The sequence below is a fragment of the Diplotaxodon limnothrissa genome, linkage group LG4 (genome assembly GCF_057381915.1).
Source record: "Diplotaxodon limnothrissa isolate DT_005_m linkage group LG4, D_limnothrissa_male_GT1.1, whole genome shotgun sequence".
In the NCBI taxonomy this organism is placed as follows: Eukaryota; Metazoa; Chordata; class Actinopteri; order Cichliformes; family Cichlidae; genus Diplotaxodon; species Diplotaxodon limnothrissa.
This window is the reverse complement of record NC_140599.1, coordinates 7351400-7370652: the sequence shown is the minus strand read 5'-3', so window position 1 is coordinate 7370652 and position 19253 is coordinate 7351400. Positions and strand designations below refer to the sequence as shown.

At 42.5% G+C, this 19253-nt stretch overlaps 1 protein-coding gene across 1 annotated transcript; it reads right to left on the bottom strand.

Annotated features, from left to right (window-relative positions):
- Positions 1-7096: 7096 nt before the first annotated feature.
- Positions 7097-16259, bottom strand: ube2z (ubiquitin-conjugating enzyme E2Z). Its single transcript, XM_085352039.1, has 7 exons — positions 15407-16259; positions 13388-13460; positions 12661-12848; positions 11362-11473; positions 11168-11280; positions 10962-11052; positions 7097-10772 (listed from the first exon to the last, which is right to left on the bottom strand). Exons 1-7 carry the CDS (start codon positions 15856-15858, stop codon positions 10590-10592), a joined length of 1212 nt encoding a protein of 403 aa, XP_085208165.1. The 5' UTR covers positions 15859-16259; the 3' UTR covers positions 7097-10589.
- Positions 16260-19253: the final 2994 nt, after the last annotated feature.

Here is a 19253-nt window from a genome sequence, read left to right as displayed (position 1 = left end):
GACCTGCAACCAGCGGGCCATCTGACCTTCTGGGTGTTTGAAGTTCAGGAGCCAAGTCAGAGATGCATGGTCAGTGCGCAGGAGAAACTGGCAGCCGTGCAGGTATGGCCGGAAGTGCCGCACCGCCAGCACTACGGCCAGCAGCTCCCGCCGAGTCATGCAGTAGTTCCTCTCGGCTCGCCCCAGAGCACGACTGAAGTACGCCACCACCCGTTCTCCAGCCTCGTCCTGCTGGGAAAGGACCGCCCCGACTCCTACATTGCTAGCATCAGTGTCCACAATGAAAGGTTGCCGGGCGTCGGGATAGGCCAGGACTGGGGCTCTGGTGAGAGCCTCCTTCAGCTGTGCAAAAGCCGCAGCACAGGCATCCCCCCAGCCAAACAGCTGTCCCTTGTCAGTCAGGCGGTGGAGGGGGCTGGCCATCGTCGCGAACCCCTTGATGAACCGACGATAGTAGGAGGCTAGGCCCAGGAAGTTCTTTGACGTTCGAGGGAGTCGGCCAGTCCCGGACCGCAGCCACCTTTGCGGGGTCGGTGGCGATACCTTGAGCGCTGATCACATGGCCCACGAACGTGGTCTCTCTCGCCAACAGCCGGCACTTCGCAGGGTTGAGCCGCAGCCCAGCTCGTCGGATGGCACTGAAGACCTCGCTCAGGTGAGACAGTGCACTGTCGAAGTCACCACCGTGCACCAACAGGTCATCCAGGTACACAACACAGCGGCTGCGAAGGATGTTCACGAGCACCCTCTCCATCAGCCTCTCAAACGTCGCTGGCGCATTGCAGAGCCCAAATGGCATGACCCTGAACTGTTACAGCCCCTGTCCAATGGTGAATGCAGTCTTAGGCCTTGCTTCGGGGGCTAGCTCCACCTGCCAGTAACCGCTGCGTAGGTCGAGGGAGCTGAACCAGCTGGAGCCGGTAACGTAATCTAGGGCCTCGTCGATCCGCGGAAGCGGGTACGAGTCCTTCTTGGTGACTGCATTGAGACAGCGAAAGTCCACGCAGAACCTCGGGCTGCCATCCTTCTTCCCCACCAGAACCACGGGTGCCGCCCATGGGCTATTGGACGGCTCGATCAACCCAGCCGCAGCCATCTCATGGATCTTCTCTTCCGCTACCTGCCATTTTGTGAGGGGCAGCCGGTGTGGGCTTAGACGGATGGGCTGAGCAGAGCCGGTGTCGATGGTGTGCTGGACCAGACTCGTCTGCCTACAGTCTTTGTCACTGGCGGCAAAGATGTCCACATTCTCGTCCATGAGGCACCTCAACCGCTGGCGCTGGTCGACGTTGAGACCTACGCTGCTGCGCTGCCAAAGGTCATCAACAGCCTCGATGGTCTCGGTCGAGTGAGGTTTGTTGGGCTGAGAGGCTGAGGCTGAGGCGAGTGGAGATGACCCGGAGCCACCAGCATCCGAAATCTGCTGAGCGGCAGCTGCCCGACGCCTGTCTCGTGTGGTCCCCTTCGCTCCTTGCTTTTGGCTGTGCTGGAGGGCAAAAGTCTCTGCGCCAAGAGTGATAGCCAGCTTTGCGGTGTCAACGCAGGCCCCCCAGCGGGTCAGCAGATCAAGGCCGATGATGCACTGGTCCTGAATGTCAGCAAGCCAGAAGTTGTGCACCAGCTCCAGATCCTTCACTCGGATCCGCAACGGTTTCTTCCCCCGCATGTCAGTTCTCTCTCCCGTCACTGTCATCAGCTGGGTGTCGGTGGGTGACCAACCCTTCACAAGCAGCCCGGACGTTCCAGGGAGCACACCAGGTCGTATTAGGGAAATGGTAGACCCCGTGTCCACCAGGGCCCAGCATGGCTGTTCCTCAACACAGCAGCTCAGGTAGAGTCCCTTGAGGTGCCCGACTCGGCCCACCACCGTGCATTGTCCTTGGAGGGGGGCAGGAAGCTGGAGCGGTGGTCCCCTCGCTACACCGGTCCCTCCCCGTTTCCCTGAGGCTGCGTAGTTCTGGTCTTCGGGGCAGGTGCTGGGCAGTCACGCGCCACATGGCCAGGCTCATCGCACCGGTAGCAGCGGTTGGTCGGTCGACGAGGACGCCTCCGGGGCACCGAGGGTTGCAGCTGGCATATCTCCGCGACCTCCCCCTCCCCGTCGCAGTCTGCAGCTCTGATTTGGGGGTAATTTGGGGGGGCACCTGCTGGTTAGGTCGCGAGGTGAGCACCAGCTCGGTCCTTTCAGCCTCAAGGAGCACCTCACGGAGAGTTTGAGGCATGGCCAGGCGGACGTGTTGGCGTAGTCGCTCTGGAAATGAAGCGCCTTGAGGCGACTTTTGTTGTGATTTGGCGCTATATAAATAAAATTGAATTTAATTGAATTGAAAAAGTCCTCGCAGAAAAGCATGCAAGCTAAGCTCCTCATGGGCTGCTGCTGGGAACTCCAGGTAGCCACGACGAGCATACAGCAAGCAAAGGCGCCCAGGCTCTCCCCCGGCCGACGGCTCCGGTTGGTCAGCTGCTCCCTGCTTTGATCAGTGGAGTGCCGCTGCCCGAATCGCCTCTCGAGTGCCATGGTGAGGGCCTGGAGCTCATGCTGCTCTGCCGGGGCTAGGTCAAGGAGTACCTGCAGTGCATCTCCTTCCAATGCTAGTGCTAGGTGTGTGGCAGCCTCTTCATCGCTCCAGCCACTATGCCTCACGGCTAGCCGGACTTGTGAGAGGTAGGGCTCTAGCGGGGTTAGCCCGTTGTATAGCCCGGTACCTTAGCTGGTGTGGTAGGCATAACTGCTCGCGGTTGGGGACACGGTGTGTGGGTCGACAGAGGTAGCCCATGAAGTATTGCCCTAGCATCTGTCCCCTGTCGGGGGATTTACATGGCCGCTCGCTTCCTCTCTCTTCAATCACCAGCTTCCCAAGCAGTGAATGCTCTCCTCGAATGCTTGCTCCAGTCTCGGAATGTCTCTCTCCATTACGGCGAGGGTGAGCAATCCCACTTCTGACACCAATGTGGCGAGCTCAGACAAGGAGGAGACGGAGGTATCGTTTGGTCTTGCTTCCCGTGAGCTAGCCAGGGAGCACAGCCGTTTATTAACACAGGCAGACCAGCACACCACAACAACAACAAAAAAAGGCGCTCTCTCACCCGGAAACACACAGTCGCAGAGAGAGCGTCACCTGTAACCATGACAACAGAACAACAAAACATAACTGTCAAAACAAAACCCCGAACAGCCCTGACCCGCTACAGTATTTAGAAAAAAAGCATGGCTTATATACAGTGTTGGGGAGTAACGGAATACATGTACCGCCGTTACGTATTTAAAATACTAAATATGAGTAACTGTATTCCGTTATAGGTACCGTTTAAAAAGGTGGTATTTAGAATACATTTACTTTGTTGAAATAAATGGATTACACGGCGGTACATTCCTGTTTCATATTGTGGCGGGTCATCACTTGCTACTGAAAACAAGAAGGGGCGGGTCTGGCAAAGTTTTGCCAGGGGGGCCAGGTAGGGCATTAACAGGGAAAGGGGGGCACAAAGAAATACTTTTCTTTCTTATTCTCATTTAAAATGTCTAGCTTTTAAAAAATACTTATCTGAATCTTACAACAAACAATTGATAGACTGTTTTGATGGCATATATACCATCAAAACAGTGTACATCACTGTCACAACAGCATTTGTTTTCATTCAAAGGCTTTATGATTTTTCCTATAATGGCGGGCCGGTCTCTAATCAAAATGCCCGGGCCGATTTTTTGTCCCAGTCCAGCCCTGTATGCAGTTCATCTGCAGTCTAGTGTTACCTACATCTTCCTACTCGGAAGGCAGAATTTCCGAGTTCTGAGTACAATTGAAAGCACCACGACTGCAGTTTTCATTTTGGATGTTTTTCTTTCCCCAAGCCTTGTCTGTCCTGTGTGTAGCAAGTGAAAATAAAATTTTAAAAAAAAAGAAGAAGAAGACGAAACAATGCCCATGTTTCGAAAAAAAAAAAGTGGTCCTAACGGTGCGTTCACACTGATAGACGTGACCAGAGCGTCAGGTTTACATGTAAAGTCAATGGAGAAGCGCGATGACACGCAACTGGGGGTCCCGCGAAAATTCAGAAGCAGATTTGCGTCACGAAAACGTGCGAATAAAAATATGCGCGTCAGTTTGTGTGGTGAATTTTGTGCATTCGCACGTATCGCATCTACCGCTTGAGTTGGAAACATTTGAACTCCAGCGTCAATTCGCGCAGCGACAACCAATCAGGAGCCTGGTGACGTGGCTCTGACCTAGTTCAAAGGGGCAGGTCCAGCCAAAGCCCTTCATTCTTCATTCAATATGGAGGAAAGGCTAATAAACGCGGTTGCAGACCACCCGGAGCTGTACGACACTGTTACGGCCCGGCTCTGCTAGGCGACAGAGGATATAACATAAATGAGCTCAGAGGCAGGAGGGTTAGATAAAAAGAAAAACAGAAGATTTATTACTACAACTGAAAACCGTTAGTGAAACAACTCACTAGGCAATGGGGTGTTTTAAACAAACGAAAAAACCTCATATATTCAAATAACACTAGTGGAACACAAATCATCTAAAAATCAGTAACTAATTACTGATTACTTCCCCAAAAAAGTAATCCCGTTACTTTACTGATTACTTATTTTCAAAAGTAATTAATTGCTTAGTTACTTAGTTGCTTTTTAAAAACACGATTTACAACCTGAAGAGGTGATAAAGCGATAGATCTTTCAGCCCAATTCTACTTTTTCTACATAATCCATCATACAAAATGTAATCAAATGGAAAAGTCACTTTTTTTTAACTTGTTTTATCAGTTTTAATCTTTTAACTTTATGCATCAAGCAAAAATTTAATTATATGCAACATTCTCTGACTTGAATAAATTAGTTTAACATTTAAACCTATTTTCTACACATTCCAGCACATAAAATAAAATATTTTTTGTGTTTACACTCAGTCTTTCAAATAGATGCAAGTAAAACACAGCAGAAAATAAATAAAGTCAAAGACTCAGCGGCCCTGTTGCTCTATTTTCACCTGTAAAGCAGGACTGCGGTAGGCGGAGGTTTACCCTGGTGCAGGTGTGCCGTGGTCAGTTGAAGAATCCGCAAGTTTCTCTATGAATTTCCCATTACGTGGTAGCGCACTCAGTGCTTGCTTGGAAGTTTAGGGGTTTTTTTCGCTGTAAAAAGAAGTTTTCTTCCCATGCACGATGGACGCTAATGTTTTTAGTCAGTACTTCCACGCTTTAAACGCTGCACGCTCATACTCTCTCCCACAATCGATATGTGATCCATTATTGATCTGCACACAGCTGTTGTCACTAACGGCGCACTCGCTTACGTCACTGTCGTGAGACATTCTCGCAAAAAATCACGGTTTTAGTAACGCAGTAACGCAGCGTTAGTAACGGTAATCTAATTACCGTTTTTGCAATAGTAATCCCTTACTTTACTCGTTACTTGAAAAAAGCAATCAGATTACAGTAACGCGTTACTTGTAACGCGTTACTGCCCATCTCTGCTGGTGACCCCTGTTATAGAGTCTGACAGCTGCAGGGATTATATACAAATATTCAACTGATTCTATACCAGAATTAAACCAGGTCTAAATAAAAAAAAAATTAATGTCTTTATAAGATAGACCTTCTCAGTATCACTACAAAGATTACCAACAGTGGTCCTCACACCACAGTTTGATATCAGCAAACACCGAGAAAATACATTGATATGACACCACAGCCATGCTATCATTGCAAACACTGATAACATAGCATAAATCGAATTAAATCAGGACTTGATGAGACCTTCTGAGTATCACTAGAAAAATTATAAACAGTCGTCTCCATACCACAGTTTGCTATCAGTAAACACCGACGGCATTTACTGATAGCATACCACAGCCATGTTTTCAGTGTATAAACGGATAGTTTCACATATATTAGCACAGGCATCAATAAAGGACTACTGTATTAAACACTTTTACTAACCTCAGGCAGACGGACAGGTGCTCTGCAGGTGGGATTGAGCTCCTGTAGTTGGTGTCTAGGCAGGCGATGCTTGGACCAACGCGGGACAGCAGTTCCTTAAATTGGGCGAGGGAAAGTGGCCGTCATCCAGATGCAGCTCCAGGAGCAAGTGGTGAAACTCACCAAACTGCTCACGCTTCTGGAGGACCTGATGGACCCAGGTACGGCGAGGACGTCCTTTACGCCGCTGCTCTGCTCTCCACAGTAAATAGAGAAGGGAGACTCTCTCTTCCAACGCTAGATCGACAGCTGCCATCTTGCAAACATACCGTCTGGCACTACTTCCTCCCACATTTCCGCTTGTAATAATTCGCGTTGGACGCGCATCGAGGTGCGAATGTGCACGCGTCAAGCTAGGGGCATCTGGCGCGTTTTGGTCGCGTCTATCACGTTTGGTGTGAACACACCGTTATAGTTCTTGTTACATGTGCTAACATGGAGGAGGCAAAGTTTGTGACCTGTACAGCCAGAAACCAATGGGTGATAAAAAAATGTTGGGCACCCATGTTTTCTACAGTCATTGCAAAAGACTTTAATCCTGGACCCTCAGATTCAACCTGATGTTCTAACATCTGAGCTACCCAAGACCTGCAAATCAGTTCATAGGTGTAATTTGCTAAGAACATTCCTTAAAAAAGGCAGTTTCTGTGAGATTGCAAGCCTTGATGCTCTGGAAGTTTCATTTGTATGAATTCATCACATCAATATTTATGTTGTAAATGTTTTTTACCTTTTACAGGTTAGGAAATATTGCAAAGTGACTGGTAACATTATTTTATTCACACAAAACATCATCATACCTGAATATTCTTTCCTGCACAGGACATCTATGGCTATATGCAAAGAATAAGTTAAAAAATCGAGTAAACACAGGTGTTTTCAGTGGATAGTTCTACCTTTGAATGAACTAAGACATTATGGAGATCCTTTACTTTTACGAACTTCTGTGATTTGGTTTTTCCTTGACAAAAAAGATGGTGTTGGAGTCCAAACTCGAGTTATGTAAGAAAACAGGGAGTTCACATCTAACCACATTCATTAAAACAATAAAATAAAACCAAATTTAGGGAACAACAACAAAAAAGACCAGTCATATGCATCAGGACTGAACAGCACTTTATTCTATGCTTTTCCAACACTTCTGCACAATATCACCATGCTCAAGACCTGTTGTGAATCCAGGCATTTTTGAACCACAAAAAACACTTTAAGCACAGCACAAGCAAACAAGGATATAATCCCTGTTGTTCCTTTCAGGGCATGTTGAATTGAACATTTTGGCAATCACAAAACTTTGCTAGAAGCAGCTTCTCATAACCATTCGATAACAAAAAGGAATGCCCTATGTTAGAAATGCCATTATGGCAATCAAACAAGAGTCTGACACAAAGCTGAGGGCAGAAACTGACTCCATCAACACTGCAATTAAACACAAACTCTGTAGGACAATGGAAGGCAGAAGATAGTCAAAACACTATAATGTTTTAGTCTAGAGAGATGAATATGAGAGAATGGCCATATGATTTTCTTTCTCCTTGATGATGAGACTTGATCATGAATGTCTGTTAGCTTAGCACAAGCTAGGAAACATGTAGCATAGCTCTGTCCCAATATCATATCCAGTATACTCAGAGCTATTAATGCCCAGATAAATCATGAATGGATTTTATGAAAGTTAGATATTCTCTTAATGGGTGAACTTGTTTTTTCTTCCTTATGATTACAAGCTAAATATCCTACCTACCACCATTCTGTATGATGAAAATGTACAAATGCAGTCTGGTTTGGGGATTCCAATCACAACATTTTAGTTGCTCAGACAGTAAGATGCTTAGCAAGCTGCATCCATAACCTGTGCAAGTGCAATGCTTATTAGTACCAAATAAGAGCCCGAGAAAACAAAGTTTTAAAGAAAATACTAGAATTTCAAACACCCACTTCTTGGATGGCCTGTCCCACAAAGCAGGTGATATTATTTGTCAGATAAATTTCAAGCCCTAAAAGACAAATGCAGGGGAAAGTTCCAATTCAATTCAATTTTATTTATATAGTGCCAAATCACAACAAAAGTCGCCTCAAGGCCTCCAGTGACTAGCATTAGCAGAGGTGATGCCTCAGAGATGCCCTTAACTTCATGCTTCTACAGAATCCAGCACTTTGCCACAGCTCCAAGTTGTGTTCATTTTTAAAACCTGAAGGCTGCAGCTTGATTGTGACAAATAGTTCCACCTACATTTTATGTAGGTTTATGTAGCAATTAAATTAGAAAACACAGTTTTTTTAGTTACAGAAGTGCTGATAACCTTTTAGTCATTACATCTCCACTCGAAGAAAGTGTGACTTGCAACTTTTCCGTTAAGCTAAGCTGCAGGTGGCTTAAGTGTAAGTGATTTTTAATTCTTGTGGATGTGTTGTATTTGACACATTAATGCATGTTCATGTATTGCATGTGAATTTCACCCTAACATTGGAATTTAACTATAACATTACATTTTAACCAGTAGTTGCTGCCTCCACAGTGACAAAAATGGTCAGTATCGTTGGGAAAAAGAAAAAAAAACTTGATTAAAGCAAATATTGCTTTATTGAACAATGGAAATGGCTATCAAAGGAAAGGTTTTGGTAAGAATTTGAGCAATGAAATGAAACAGCATCTTTGTAGCAATCGTGTTGATGTAAAAGTACACATTTACCACAGTCAGAAAAACAACTTCACAAGTTTACTCATGGGACAGCTTAAGAGCACAATGCACCTTCTCATTCAACTCAAAGAACTTTCAAAAATCGCATTTTATTTTTTTTAGTGCCATCAACTTATATGCAGCAGGCACAATGACAAAGGATATCAATATCATTCCTCTTCTTCAGAGCAGATCTTAAAGAGTTAAACTGAAGCTATTACAAGCTGCAGTCATTGAAGTGAAAAACAACTGGGTATCGTTAATGTTACAATAGTTTGTTTTCTTGCCAAGTTGTAATGTGGGTCTAAGTCCTGATACAAACATGGCCTACAGAAAAACACCAATAAACTGTTTACCAGGATGAAGGTGCTCATCTGAAGCATCATTACATTGACCTAATGATGTCCTGAAATGAAGGCTTTTCCGCCACCACACACACATTTCTTTCAGTGCAAATATGAGTATTGTATAAAGACAGAAGGAAAAATCTCAGCATGTCAACCAAGCATTTTCCTCCTCTCTCTGTGCCCCTTTGTTTCCCCAAGAGAAAACCCTCTCGTTGAGTTCAGAGCATAAGCAGCAACACCTGTCACTTTAGTACCTTGTGATTGTGTAACTCCAATGGTGCCGTGACTGTCATTTATTGGTGAAAAGCAGAAACCTGAAATAACAAATGAATATTAGTTCACTGCGACAGCTACCTTCAAGGGTTGGATAATGGAGAAACAACTACCAAAGCATAGAAAAAGCCTGAGAAGAACAAACTGGTTGGGTTAATTCACTGTCCATACAAGAACAGAGTTTTGTATTCCTTCCATTAATTTCCCTGAATTAAAGTTAATCTAGTGAAAGTGTGAGACAATTTGGTTTGAAAAATTGACTGATTAAAAACAAAAAAAACCAAACCCCAGCTAGGATTACAAATAATGCATCGTACATATTTTAAGGTATTGTTAGTCTGATGTCTGATTACAGCAAAGAAAAATAACAAAAAGGCATAATGATGTTAATGAAATTAAAATGTCTCCTTCTCTAAGCACCAATTCAACAGGACAATTAGAGCTGAAAGCTAAACAGAACTTTTTGTAGAGGCTAATACACAAGAAATATTGTAGAAATCCAGAGCTGCTGAATTTTATTTTATTTTATTTTTTTTTATTTATTTTTTTTGTGGCCTGACTGAAGAAACAATTGATGTTAAGTCTGGAAGAGGTCTGGCATGGCTTTACACTTAGAGGAGACAAGGCACTGACTCACAAATCCACTGCAGTCACTTTCTCCATCTTCCGCGTTACACAGGATAACTTTGCCTTCCCTCTTGAAATCAAAGACGGGGAGCACCTTCTTTGATCTTACCCTGCTTCAACCAAATCAGGCCAATCATCCTGACATTCCCAGGATAAGGTCCTTTGATTTTGCTTAAACCAGCTCCAAGCTTCAGGCCTCCTCTTCACAGGTCCCTAACAGACAGTATTTCATTGGTGTGGAAAAGATAGAAAACATGTTTGTGCTTGGGGATCAAAGTGGAACATCATAGAAGGTTCAAGCCGTCACTATAACCTTTTCTTTTCACAAGTATCCAGAATGTCAAATTGAGCTTTTAGAGTCGCAGATCAAAATGTAACTGGCTAGCTACAAGTAGCACAAATCCAAAGCTGCAGGTCAAGCTTTCCAGCACTTGGCTTGCAGATTGCTGTTTTTTTTTTTTTTTTTTATTATTTTCAGCAAAAAGGAACCACCTCTTCTTTAGTTTTCTGTATTATTTATACAATAGATACTCGATTCCAATCGTATTCCCAAGAAAGACTCACATCGTCTTCCGTGATGTTGCTCCGATGCAGCAAAAGAAACAAAGATACACAAAAAAAACAGTTCTCTTGTCTTTAGTTTTCGGCTACAAGTCTAGCACTGTCCAAGAAGTCAGGGCTGTGAGCTGCCCTGACTGTCGGGGTCTGTCCCTGAAGAGCTGGTGTCTGAGTCCGAGTCGTTGTCATTGTGGTTATCCTCTGCCAGGTTTTTCTCTCGCAGTCGTCTGTGGGTTGCGCCGAGACGAGCCAACAAGCCCTGGTAGTCGAAACGGCCACGCTTCTCCCCAAATGGGTCCTGGAAAAAGGCAACGTCATGTTTGGAAGAGGAAAAGATTGCCATTTATAATCTTTACTTTCCCGGCTCACACAGTGCTGTCACAAAGTCATGTGATATTGCATTATTGACATTAAGAATGATTTTATACTGAAAGCACTGTTTGATTAGACAAAAATAATCCAACAGAAAAAAAAAAAAAATACTCACCTGCATGTTCTGCCCCTGCAGATGCAATCTCTCTTTGCAAACGCCCTCGTAGAAATCATAGTATTCAAGGAAGGACTTCTCCATCACACTCCTAAAAATAAACACATTCACACGCTTGATACATTTAGTTAACAGCTAGAAAACAAAGATGGAATGCAAGTGATAAAGGAAAATAGAAAGAAGAAAAATAAAAATAAGGATCTCACAACAAAGCTTCAGGACAAAGAACTTTTCCCTCCAGCATGTCACACACAGCCACTCTCATGGTTTCATGGCGGATGCACTCATTGTAATTCTTACTGTCCCCTGGGTGACGCTCCTGTGAAACAGAATGACAAGGTGTGATGGATTGGTGGCGACATAAAACTCTCATATATCTATATCTCTTTGTTGACTGTACCTGTTCAAAGCCAGGTTCATTGTGATAGGGGTTCTCCGTCATCAGAGACTGGATTGAGATGAGCACAGATGAGATACTCTGAGCTGGACTCCATGCCGGCCCTGTCCATGTCCTACACGCAAAGATCACAGAAACAGTTTGTTGCATTCTTACAATGGGTTCTTACATAATTTAAAAAAAATAATCTAAATCATTGATGTAAAATGACTTATTTTAAGACCTAAAAATTATGAATCACAAATAAAGTTGTAAATTTTTGATAACATATATTTACAAACAAACCGTGGACATCTGACTAGTTTTAAATTAATAACATGTATTCCTCACTGTGAGGATCTATTTCTTTTTATTATTAATGTGTAAAGGTCAGTGTTCTAATTATGTTCACCATGTCTGGTGAACATAATTAGAGTGAAATTGCATGACCAATAGTGGGAGAGAGAGAAAGCATTTCCTTTGTAGGATCTTTTCAGTTTTCAGTCACACTTTAAAAGAAAGAGAAAAAGTCCATCTAATGCAGGGGTGGGCAACTCCAGGCCTCGAGGGCCGGTGTCCTGCAGGTTTTAGCTGTATCCTTGATCCAACACAGCTGATTCAAATGGCTAAATTACGTCCACAACATGTTTTGTAGTTCTTTAGAGGCCTGGTAATGAACTAATCATTTGATTCAGGTGTGTTGACCCAGAGTGAGATCTAAAACCTGCAGGACACCGGCCCTCGAGGCCTGGAGTTGCCCATCCATGATCTAATGGCTCAGACCAAGGATTTGTCCACTGTCACAAACAGACAATATCCAGCTTTTTGTCTCAAGTGTCTGACCAATAATATTGGACTAGCACATGCCTAATGTACGAGTATTCGACAGACAACAATCCCTACAAATAAGTATTTTGGGTTGCTAGTTAGACAAAACAAGGCATTCTGAGATATTACTTTGAACATCGAGTTTTAACTATAACTAATTCGAGGTTTTGCTAGTTTACTCACTGATCACTTGCTGGTCTAAAAATAACCTCTGCATTGGGCAATGTTTTTGTTTGAGGAAAATAAGCAAAAATGCCCAATCTTTTAAAAAAAAAAAAAAAAAAAAAAAAAAGGAAAAAGTCTGGGTCAACATATTCAATTTGCACTCTACATGGGATACAATTTTTTTTTTTTTTTTTTTTTTTTTTTTTTTTTTTTTTTTTTTTTTTAAAAATAGGCTGCTTATGGCCCAGCTGATGAACAGAAACGTATGCAGTGAACATGGTAATTCTTCATGAGTTCCCTTGGAGACTAAAGTTAGAAACCATGACTCACCCCAGGATGCTGAGGCATACTTTGCCATTGCGGTAGAAGTTGGGATTGAAACGGACAGTGTTGTGCCCAGTGGTGATGAGCTTGACCCGTGGTGGATGAATTGGATAGTCAGGGGGACAGCGGAACAGGAAGAGGAAGAAGCCACCCTCATATGGCGTGTCAAATGGCCCTGTGATCAGGGCATGGATCTGAAGTCATGAGGCACAGGAGTGGGATTAAAGGATGAGAGAAAGACAGGATGGGGATTCATAAGGTGGTCTAAAACGATGTCTATAGGCAGAGAGGAATGCTAGGAAAGAACAGACCAATTAGCAAAGAAATTTAATCTAGAAAACAAATGACTCGTGCTGAGTCATTATCAATTTTTTTGACTCTGATCTAAAGGTTTTTCTCCATTAGTAAATGGTTGCTGTCAGCACCGGTACAACTCCAGTTGAATGGAAAACACCACTGAGGTAGTCACAGTTTAAAGGACTCTTCACTTCGCTGTTTTGCACTTTTTACAGCTATACCACTTCTTTCATTTTTTATTTTTTTATATACAGCGCCAAATCACAACAACAGTCGTCTCAATGTGCTTTCAGTACTCCAGAGGAAGTCCAGTGCTGATCCTGATTTCCATCAAGCCCAGGAATAAGAAGCCTAGTGAAATCTGATTGGCTATCAAGTTAACATGTTAATGATGTCAAAGGTTGGTAAATCTTTCAGACTGTACTTTGCCTTTTACCTTGGTCATGTCCTGAGGATCAGGGACCACGAACATCCCTGGTGGAGGTTCCTTGTAGATGGACATGATATCCCTACAGACAAAATAAACAGATGAGGTTTGTGAAACACTGAAAACTGGAGAGAGAACCCACAAAGAAATATGCCCCTAAACATTCCAGCAATCCACTAGTAAAACAGTATGTCCTGGAGGTGAAGGATCTTAATATTTTCAGAAATCTATTATAAAAAATACATTTAAGTACAGTACTGAACTCTAAAGTTGCTCTAATGTGAATTTTTCGAACATACTAACGCAGTCATTAAAAAAAAAAACCCAAAAAACTACCATAGTCAAGTTGGCAATTACATGCAGTGTGTTTCTGATAATACAGCAATTAACAGCGATAAACTGCATCATACAACCAGCTGAGTCGAGTCCTCTCGACTTGTAACAAAGACTCATTCAGACTGATACCAACATGTTGGCAATCTGTTTGCATTTATATATTAGACAGGAATTATTTACCAGAGTTGTCATGATACTAGAATTTCCAGAAAAAGACTCAAAGGAAACAAGAATGTTCAAGCTATCCAGCTGCTTAAACAGGTAAATTAAGTGAAATAGTACATTTCATTAATTTGGGTCAAGTGATTCCTCAATAACTTTATTTTTTGTTTATTAAGCAACAAATTAATGACATGTTAAAAATCAAAGAAGTGTGTTCATGTATGTGTGGGTCAAACTAAAGCAACATCTTTAAACATAGGCTGAGTGCACTATCGTCTAAAATACTGCTCAAAGGGATTTCAACATACCCAGGGTATCTCTCAGTTTTCTGGATTTGTTTACCGTAAGATTGGTAATCGCAATAAGCCGTCTCAAAAATCAGGTTATCAACTTGCAAAGTTAAGCCAAAGTTTTCCCTGCATGTTTGTGTAAACCAGGTGGTGTTGGCAACATCTTATCTAAAACAGGAGTTTCAAAGGCCATATGACTCTTATTCCACAGAAAACAATCCCTATAAATGCCACCAATTCAATCAACAATATTATTAGATGATGATAAAATTGTGATAACAAAAATATATAAAAAGCATTGAAATTATACCAGTAACCAACAACTGCGAAGAAGACACATGGTTAATGCTGCAGAAAATTATTAATCTGGTTATTTAACACACAAAGCCCTATAAATAAACTTTTAAATTACAGTTAATTATTTATCACTGAGTGCACTCTCAGTGCTGGTGTTTATTTCTGAGGTGATGGCTACACATTAGAGCTCTGAAACTTTGAACTAGTCCCACTTAAAAACCCAGGCTTAGTTTAAAACGGCAAAACATGCCACAAATAAAAGACTGAGTGAAAATGTGGTGGTTTCAGAAAGTTTTAGTTTTTATTCTTTCAGCTACAGACACAGGGGTGTTGAAGGGTTTGAAGCAGAGCAGTTTAAGTAGTGTTAAGATCATTAATCCTTCTAGAACAATAAAATTGCTGTAAAACTCTCTGCTTCTAACATAAAAAAATAAAATAAAATAAAACCATGGAATAAAGCTGTATCTAAGAATCTATATTTATTACTGATGCTCATCAGTGAAAGCCAAAGACTTTACACGCTATTAAAACAAAACAACAACAACTTCAGACCCTCTGTGTGACCTTCTAGGGAATGGTCAATTTTCTCGATAACAGATTCCTCAGAAGGCAACGATTTAACACCTGCTGGTCTCTAATCTCGAACTTGACCTGCTCTGGGGGAGGTTAAATTCACATCATAAATTACCATGGCGACAAATTCTGGTACGAAGTTAACCCGAAAACAGATAGTGAACAGAAGAGCCAAGGTTAACCCTGTAGTTACCTGGGTCAGACGAAATCTCGCTTCTTATTACAGACCTCTAGTTTCCCAAATGTCTCCGTCAAATGTGACGTTTTAGATGCTGTTAAAAACTTTACGGAAAGATTTCACTTTCGATTGCAGGTCTAGATTACGTAAATATGCCCACCTCCGTCAGAGTTCTGTGTTTCCTAGAATTACCTCTTTATCCTCAGGATGCACTGCTGGGAAGCTTTTTCGTTGTCCCAATCCGTGCTAAGAGTTGGGTCCCAGGAAGTGGCATTGATTTGAGATAGGAGGCCCGCTCCTGCCGCCCCTAGCCCAACACCGGGGAGAGGCGAGGAGGCATGCAATGTGGGAGACACGGCCACGACTGGTGGTGAAGAGCCGGGAGTCAATGTGTTCCCAAAACTGACCGGGGTAGCAGTGACAGCGGACATAGGGGCCACCACAGCTGTTAGGCCACTCTGCGCGGCGACAGCAAGAGGCGGAGAGGTCGGGTTGGAGCTGGAGTGCACACCGCCAGTTGCCGACATTCCCACCGACAGAGAGTTAGACAAAATCGGAAGCTGTGAGGCTCCGCTCCCCTGTCCCGTAGTAACGTCTAAGCCTAGGGCACTGCTGCTGGACTCATCTCCAAAGCTGTCCGCCATGGCCCACAAGCTAACAAGCTACAGTAAACCCGTTGGTGTTGAGTAATTTATATTTTTCTCCCGCGCAGCATTGACAGTAGAGTTTCAAGTTACCTGCTTCCTTTGTTGCCCAACGCAGATCAGACAGCAAAGAAACCGGGCAGAGGCGAGGCCAGAAAGCAAGGCAATTCTTCCCAAGACATAATGGATATTTATCGTTAGCTTGACTGTTAGCTTTACCCCCAGGCCTCCAAAAAACTGCTCGGTCTTCAGCAAAATTGCCACGTCACAGTGTTACGGTTACTACTGCCCTCTGGATACTGGTTCAAACCATTAAATCCCCAGAACATTTGGTTTATTACCAACCACATCCCTACTAGTCTTTTACCATCGCAACTTTAGGAGCTTGTATTTGTCACCAGTTAAGAACACGGAAATAATAAAGCCACGGCACATCCGGGCAAAAGTTTTCAAAGTAAAATTCCTGAAAACAATAATACAAAAACAACAACAACAACCCACCATCATTTCAGCTTTTGCAGCTAGCGTTTAAGCAAGGCCCAGCTCAAAACTTCCAAAACAATGGGAAGTTATTGTGCCCTCACAATCAACTGACCGCGGTAAAGTGAGCCGTCATTTGTGAGCCGCGGTCAAGCCAGCCGCCTCCTATCCGCCGCATAAATTTCCTTGCGCTTTTACACCAGTCTTTACGGTAGCGCCTTTTCGCTTTATATCCTGATTGAAAGCCTAGACTCGCGCACACACGCACGCGCGTGAACAGTCACACGCACTCGCGCACACAAATTACAATGGAACAGCCCAATACAGCCATCGTGACAGTCTGGTTGCATATTCAAAAATTCATTAAAAATCATTCTTAAAAGTTGATGCCAAGCTTTCAACACAATCCTCTTCTCGGACACCTACTTTACCTCTGGGCCAGTTTTTACCCAGATTTACTGTAATATTACTCAGAAATCACAGTAAACTCATATTCAGTGCAATACAGTCAATGCACTACAATTATGTTTATTTCAAAAATTCATTAAAAGTCATCCTGAATAGTTGAGGTCCAACTTTCAACACATCCCTCCTCTGGGACACCTACTGTACCTGTGTGCCAAGTTTCATCCAGATTTACTGTAGAATTCCTCAGAAATTAAAGGGTACTTGTATTCAATGCAATACAGTCAATACAATAGAATTATGTCAATTTTCAGAAATTCATTAAAAATCATCCTGAGTAGTTGATGTCCAACTTTCAACACATCCCCCCTCTGGGACACCTACTGTACCTGTGTGCCAAGTTTCATCCAGATTTACTGTAGAATTCCTCAGAAATTAATGGAAACATTTATTCAAGCTAATACAGCCAATACACTACAATTGTGTCAATTTTCAAAAATTCATTAAAAATCATCCTGAGTAGTTGATGTCCAACTTTCAACACATCCCTCCTCTAGGACACCTACTGTACCTGTGTGCCAAGTTTCATCCAGATTTACTGTAGAATTCCTCAGAAATTAAAGGGTACTTGTATTCAATGCAGTCGGCCAATACACTACAATTATGTCAATTTTCAAGAATTCATTAAAAATCATCCTGAGTAGTTGATGTCCAACTTTCAACACATCCCTCCTCTAGGACACCTACTGTACCTGTGTGCCAGGTTTCAGCCAGATTTACTGTAGAATTCCTCAGAAATGAAAGGGTACTTGTATCCAATGCAGTCGGCCAATACAGTAGAATTATGTCAATTTTCAAAAATTCATTAAAAATCATCCTGAGTAGTTGATGTACAACTTTCAACACATCCCCCCTCTGGGACACCTACTGTACCTGTGTGCCAGGTTTCAGCCCGATTTACTGTAGAATTCATCAGAAATTAAAGGGTACTTGTATCCAATGCAGTCAGCCAATACAATATAATTATGTCAATTTTCAAAAATTCATGAAAAATCATCCTGAGTAGTTGATGTCCAACTTTCAACACATCCCTCCTCTGGGACACCTACTGTACCTGTGTGCCAAGTTTCATCCAGATTTACTGTAGAATTCCTCAGAAATTAATGGAAACATTTATTCAATCTAATACAGCCAATACACTACAATTGTGTCAATTTTCAAAAATTCATTAAAAATCATCCTGAGTAGTTGATGTCCAACTTTCAACACATCCCCCATCTGGGACACCTACTGTACCTGTGTGCCAAGTTTCATCCAGATTTACTGTAGAATTCCTCAGAAATTAATGGAAACATTTATTCAATCTAATACAGCCAATACACTACAATTGTGTCAATTTTCAAAAATTCATTAAAAATCATCCTGAGTAGTTGATGTCCAACTTTCAACACATCCCTCCTCTAGGACACCTACTGTACCTGTGTGACAAGTTTCATCCAGATTTACTGTAGAATTCCTCAGAAATTAATGGAAACATTTATTCAATCTAATACAGCCAATGCACTACAATTATGTCAATTTTCAAAAATTCATTAAAAATCATCCTGAGTAGTTGATGTCCAACTTTCAACAGATTCCTTCTCTGGGACACCTACTGTACCTGTGTGCCAGGTTTCAGCCAGATTTACTGTAGAATTCCTCAGAAATTAAAGGGTACTTGTATTCAATGCAATACAGCCAATACACTATAATTATGTCAATTTTCAAAAATTCATTAAAAATCATCCTGAGTAGTTGATGTCCAACTTTCAACACATCCCCCCTCTGGGACACCTACTGTACCTGTGTGCCAGGTTTCAGCCCGATTTACTGTAGAATTCCTCAGAAATTAATGGAAACATTTATTCAATCTAATACAGTCAGTACAATAGAATTATGTCAATTTTCAGAAATTCATTAAAAATCATCCTGAGTAGTTGAGGTCCAACTTTCAACACATTCCTTCTCTGGGACACCTACTGTACCTGTGTGCCAGGTTTCATCCAGATTCACTGTAAAATTCCTCAGAAATTAAAGGATATTTATATGCAATTCAATACAGCCAATACACTACAATTATGGAAATTTCAAAAATTCATTAAAAATCATCCATAATAGTTGAGGTCCAACTTTCAACACTTTCTTACTCTGGGCGTCCTACCGTACCTCTGGGCCAAGTTACATCTCAATTCACTGTAATCTTTATCAAAAATTGAAAGAACAATTATATGTCAATGCTGGATGTGTGTCCTTTCAAAGTGACACTAAATAACAGAACTCAGGCACATCAGGGAATAATCCAAAAGGCGGATTTATTAAACAAAAACAACATACAAAATATCTCTAACCCATACTACATAACCTAAAAAGAAACAAAGGGACACTTAGAAGCACAAGGAAACAATACTGAAAGGGCAAGAGACACAGTCCAAACATAATCCACAACTAAAATGCCAAAAGAACAAGTCATC

Excerpts from the sequence above, each read along its gene's own strand:
- ube2z (XM_085352039.1), bottom strand. The coding sequence starts at position 15,858 with ATGGCGGACAGCTTTGGAGATGAGTCCAGCAGCAGTGCCCTAGGCTTA. Across the intron at positions 11,474-12,660 it reads GTATGCCTCAGCATCCTGGG|GACATGGACAGGGCCGGCAT; the intron begins GTGAGTCATGGT and ends CTTTGCGTGTAG. Across the intron at positions 11,281-11,361 it reads ATGAACCTGGCTTTGAACAG|GAGCGTCACCCAGGGGACAG; the intron begins GTACAGTCAACA and ends TCTGTTTCACAG.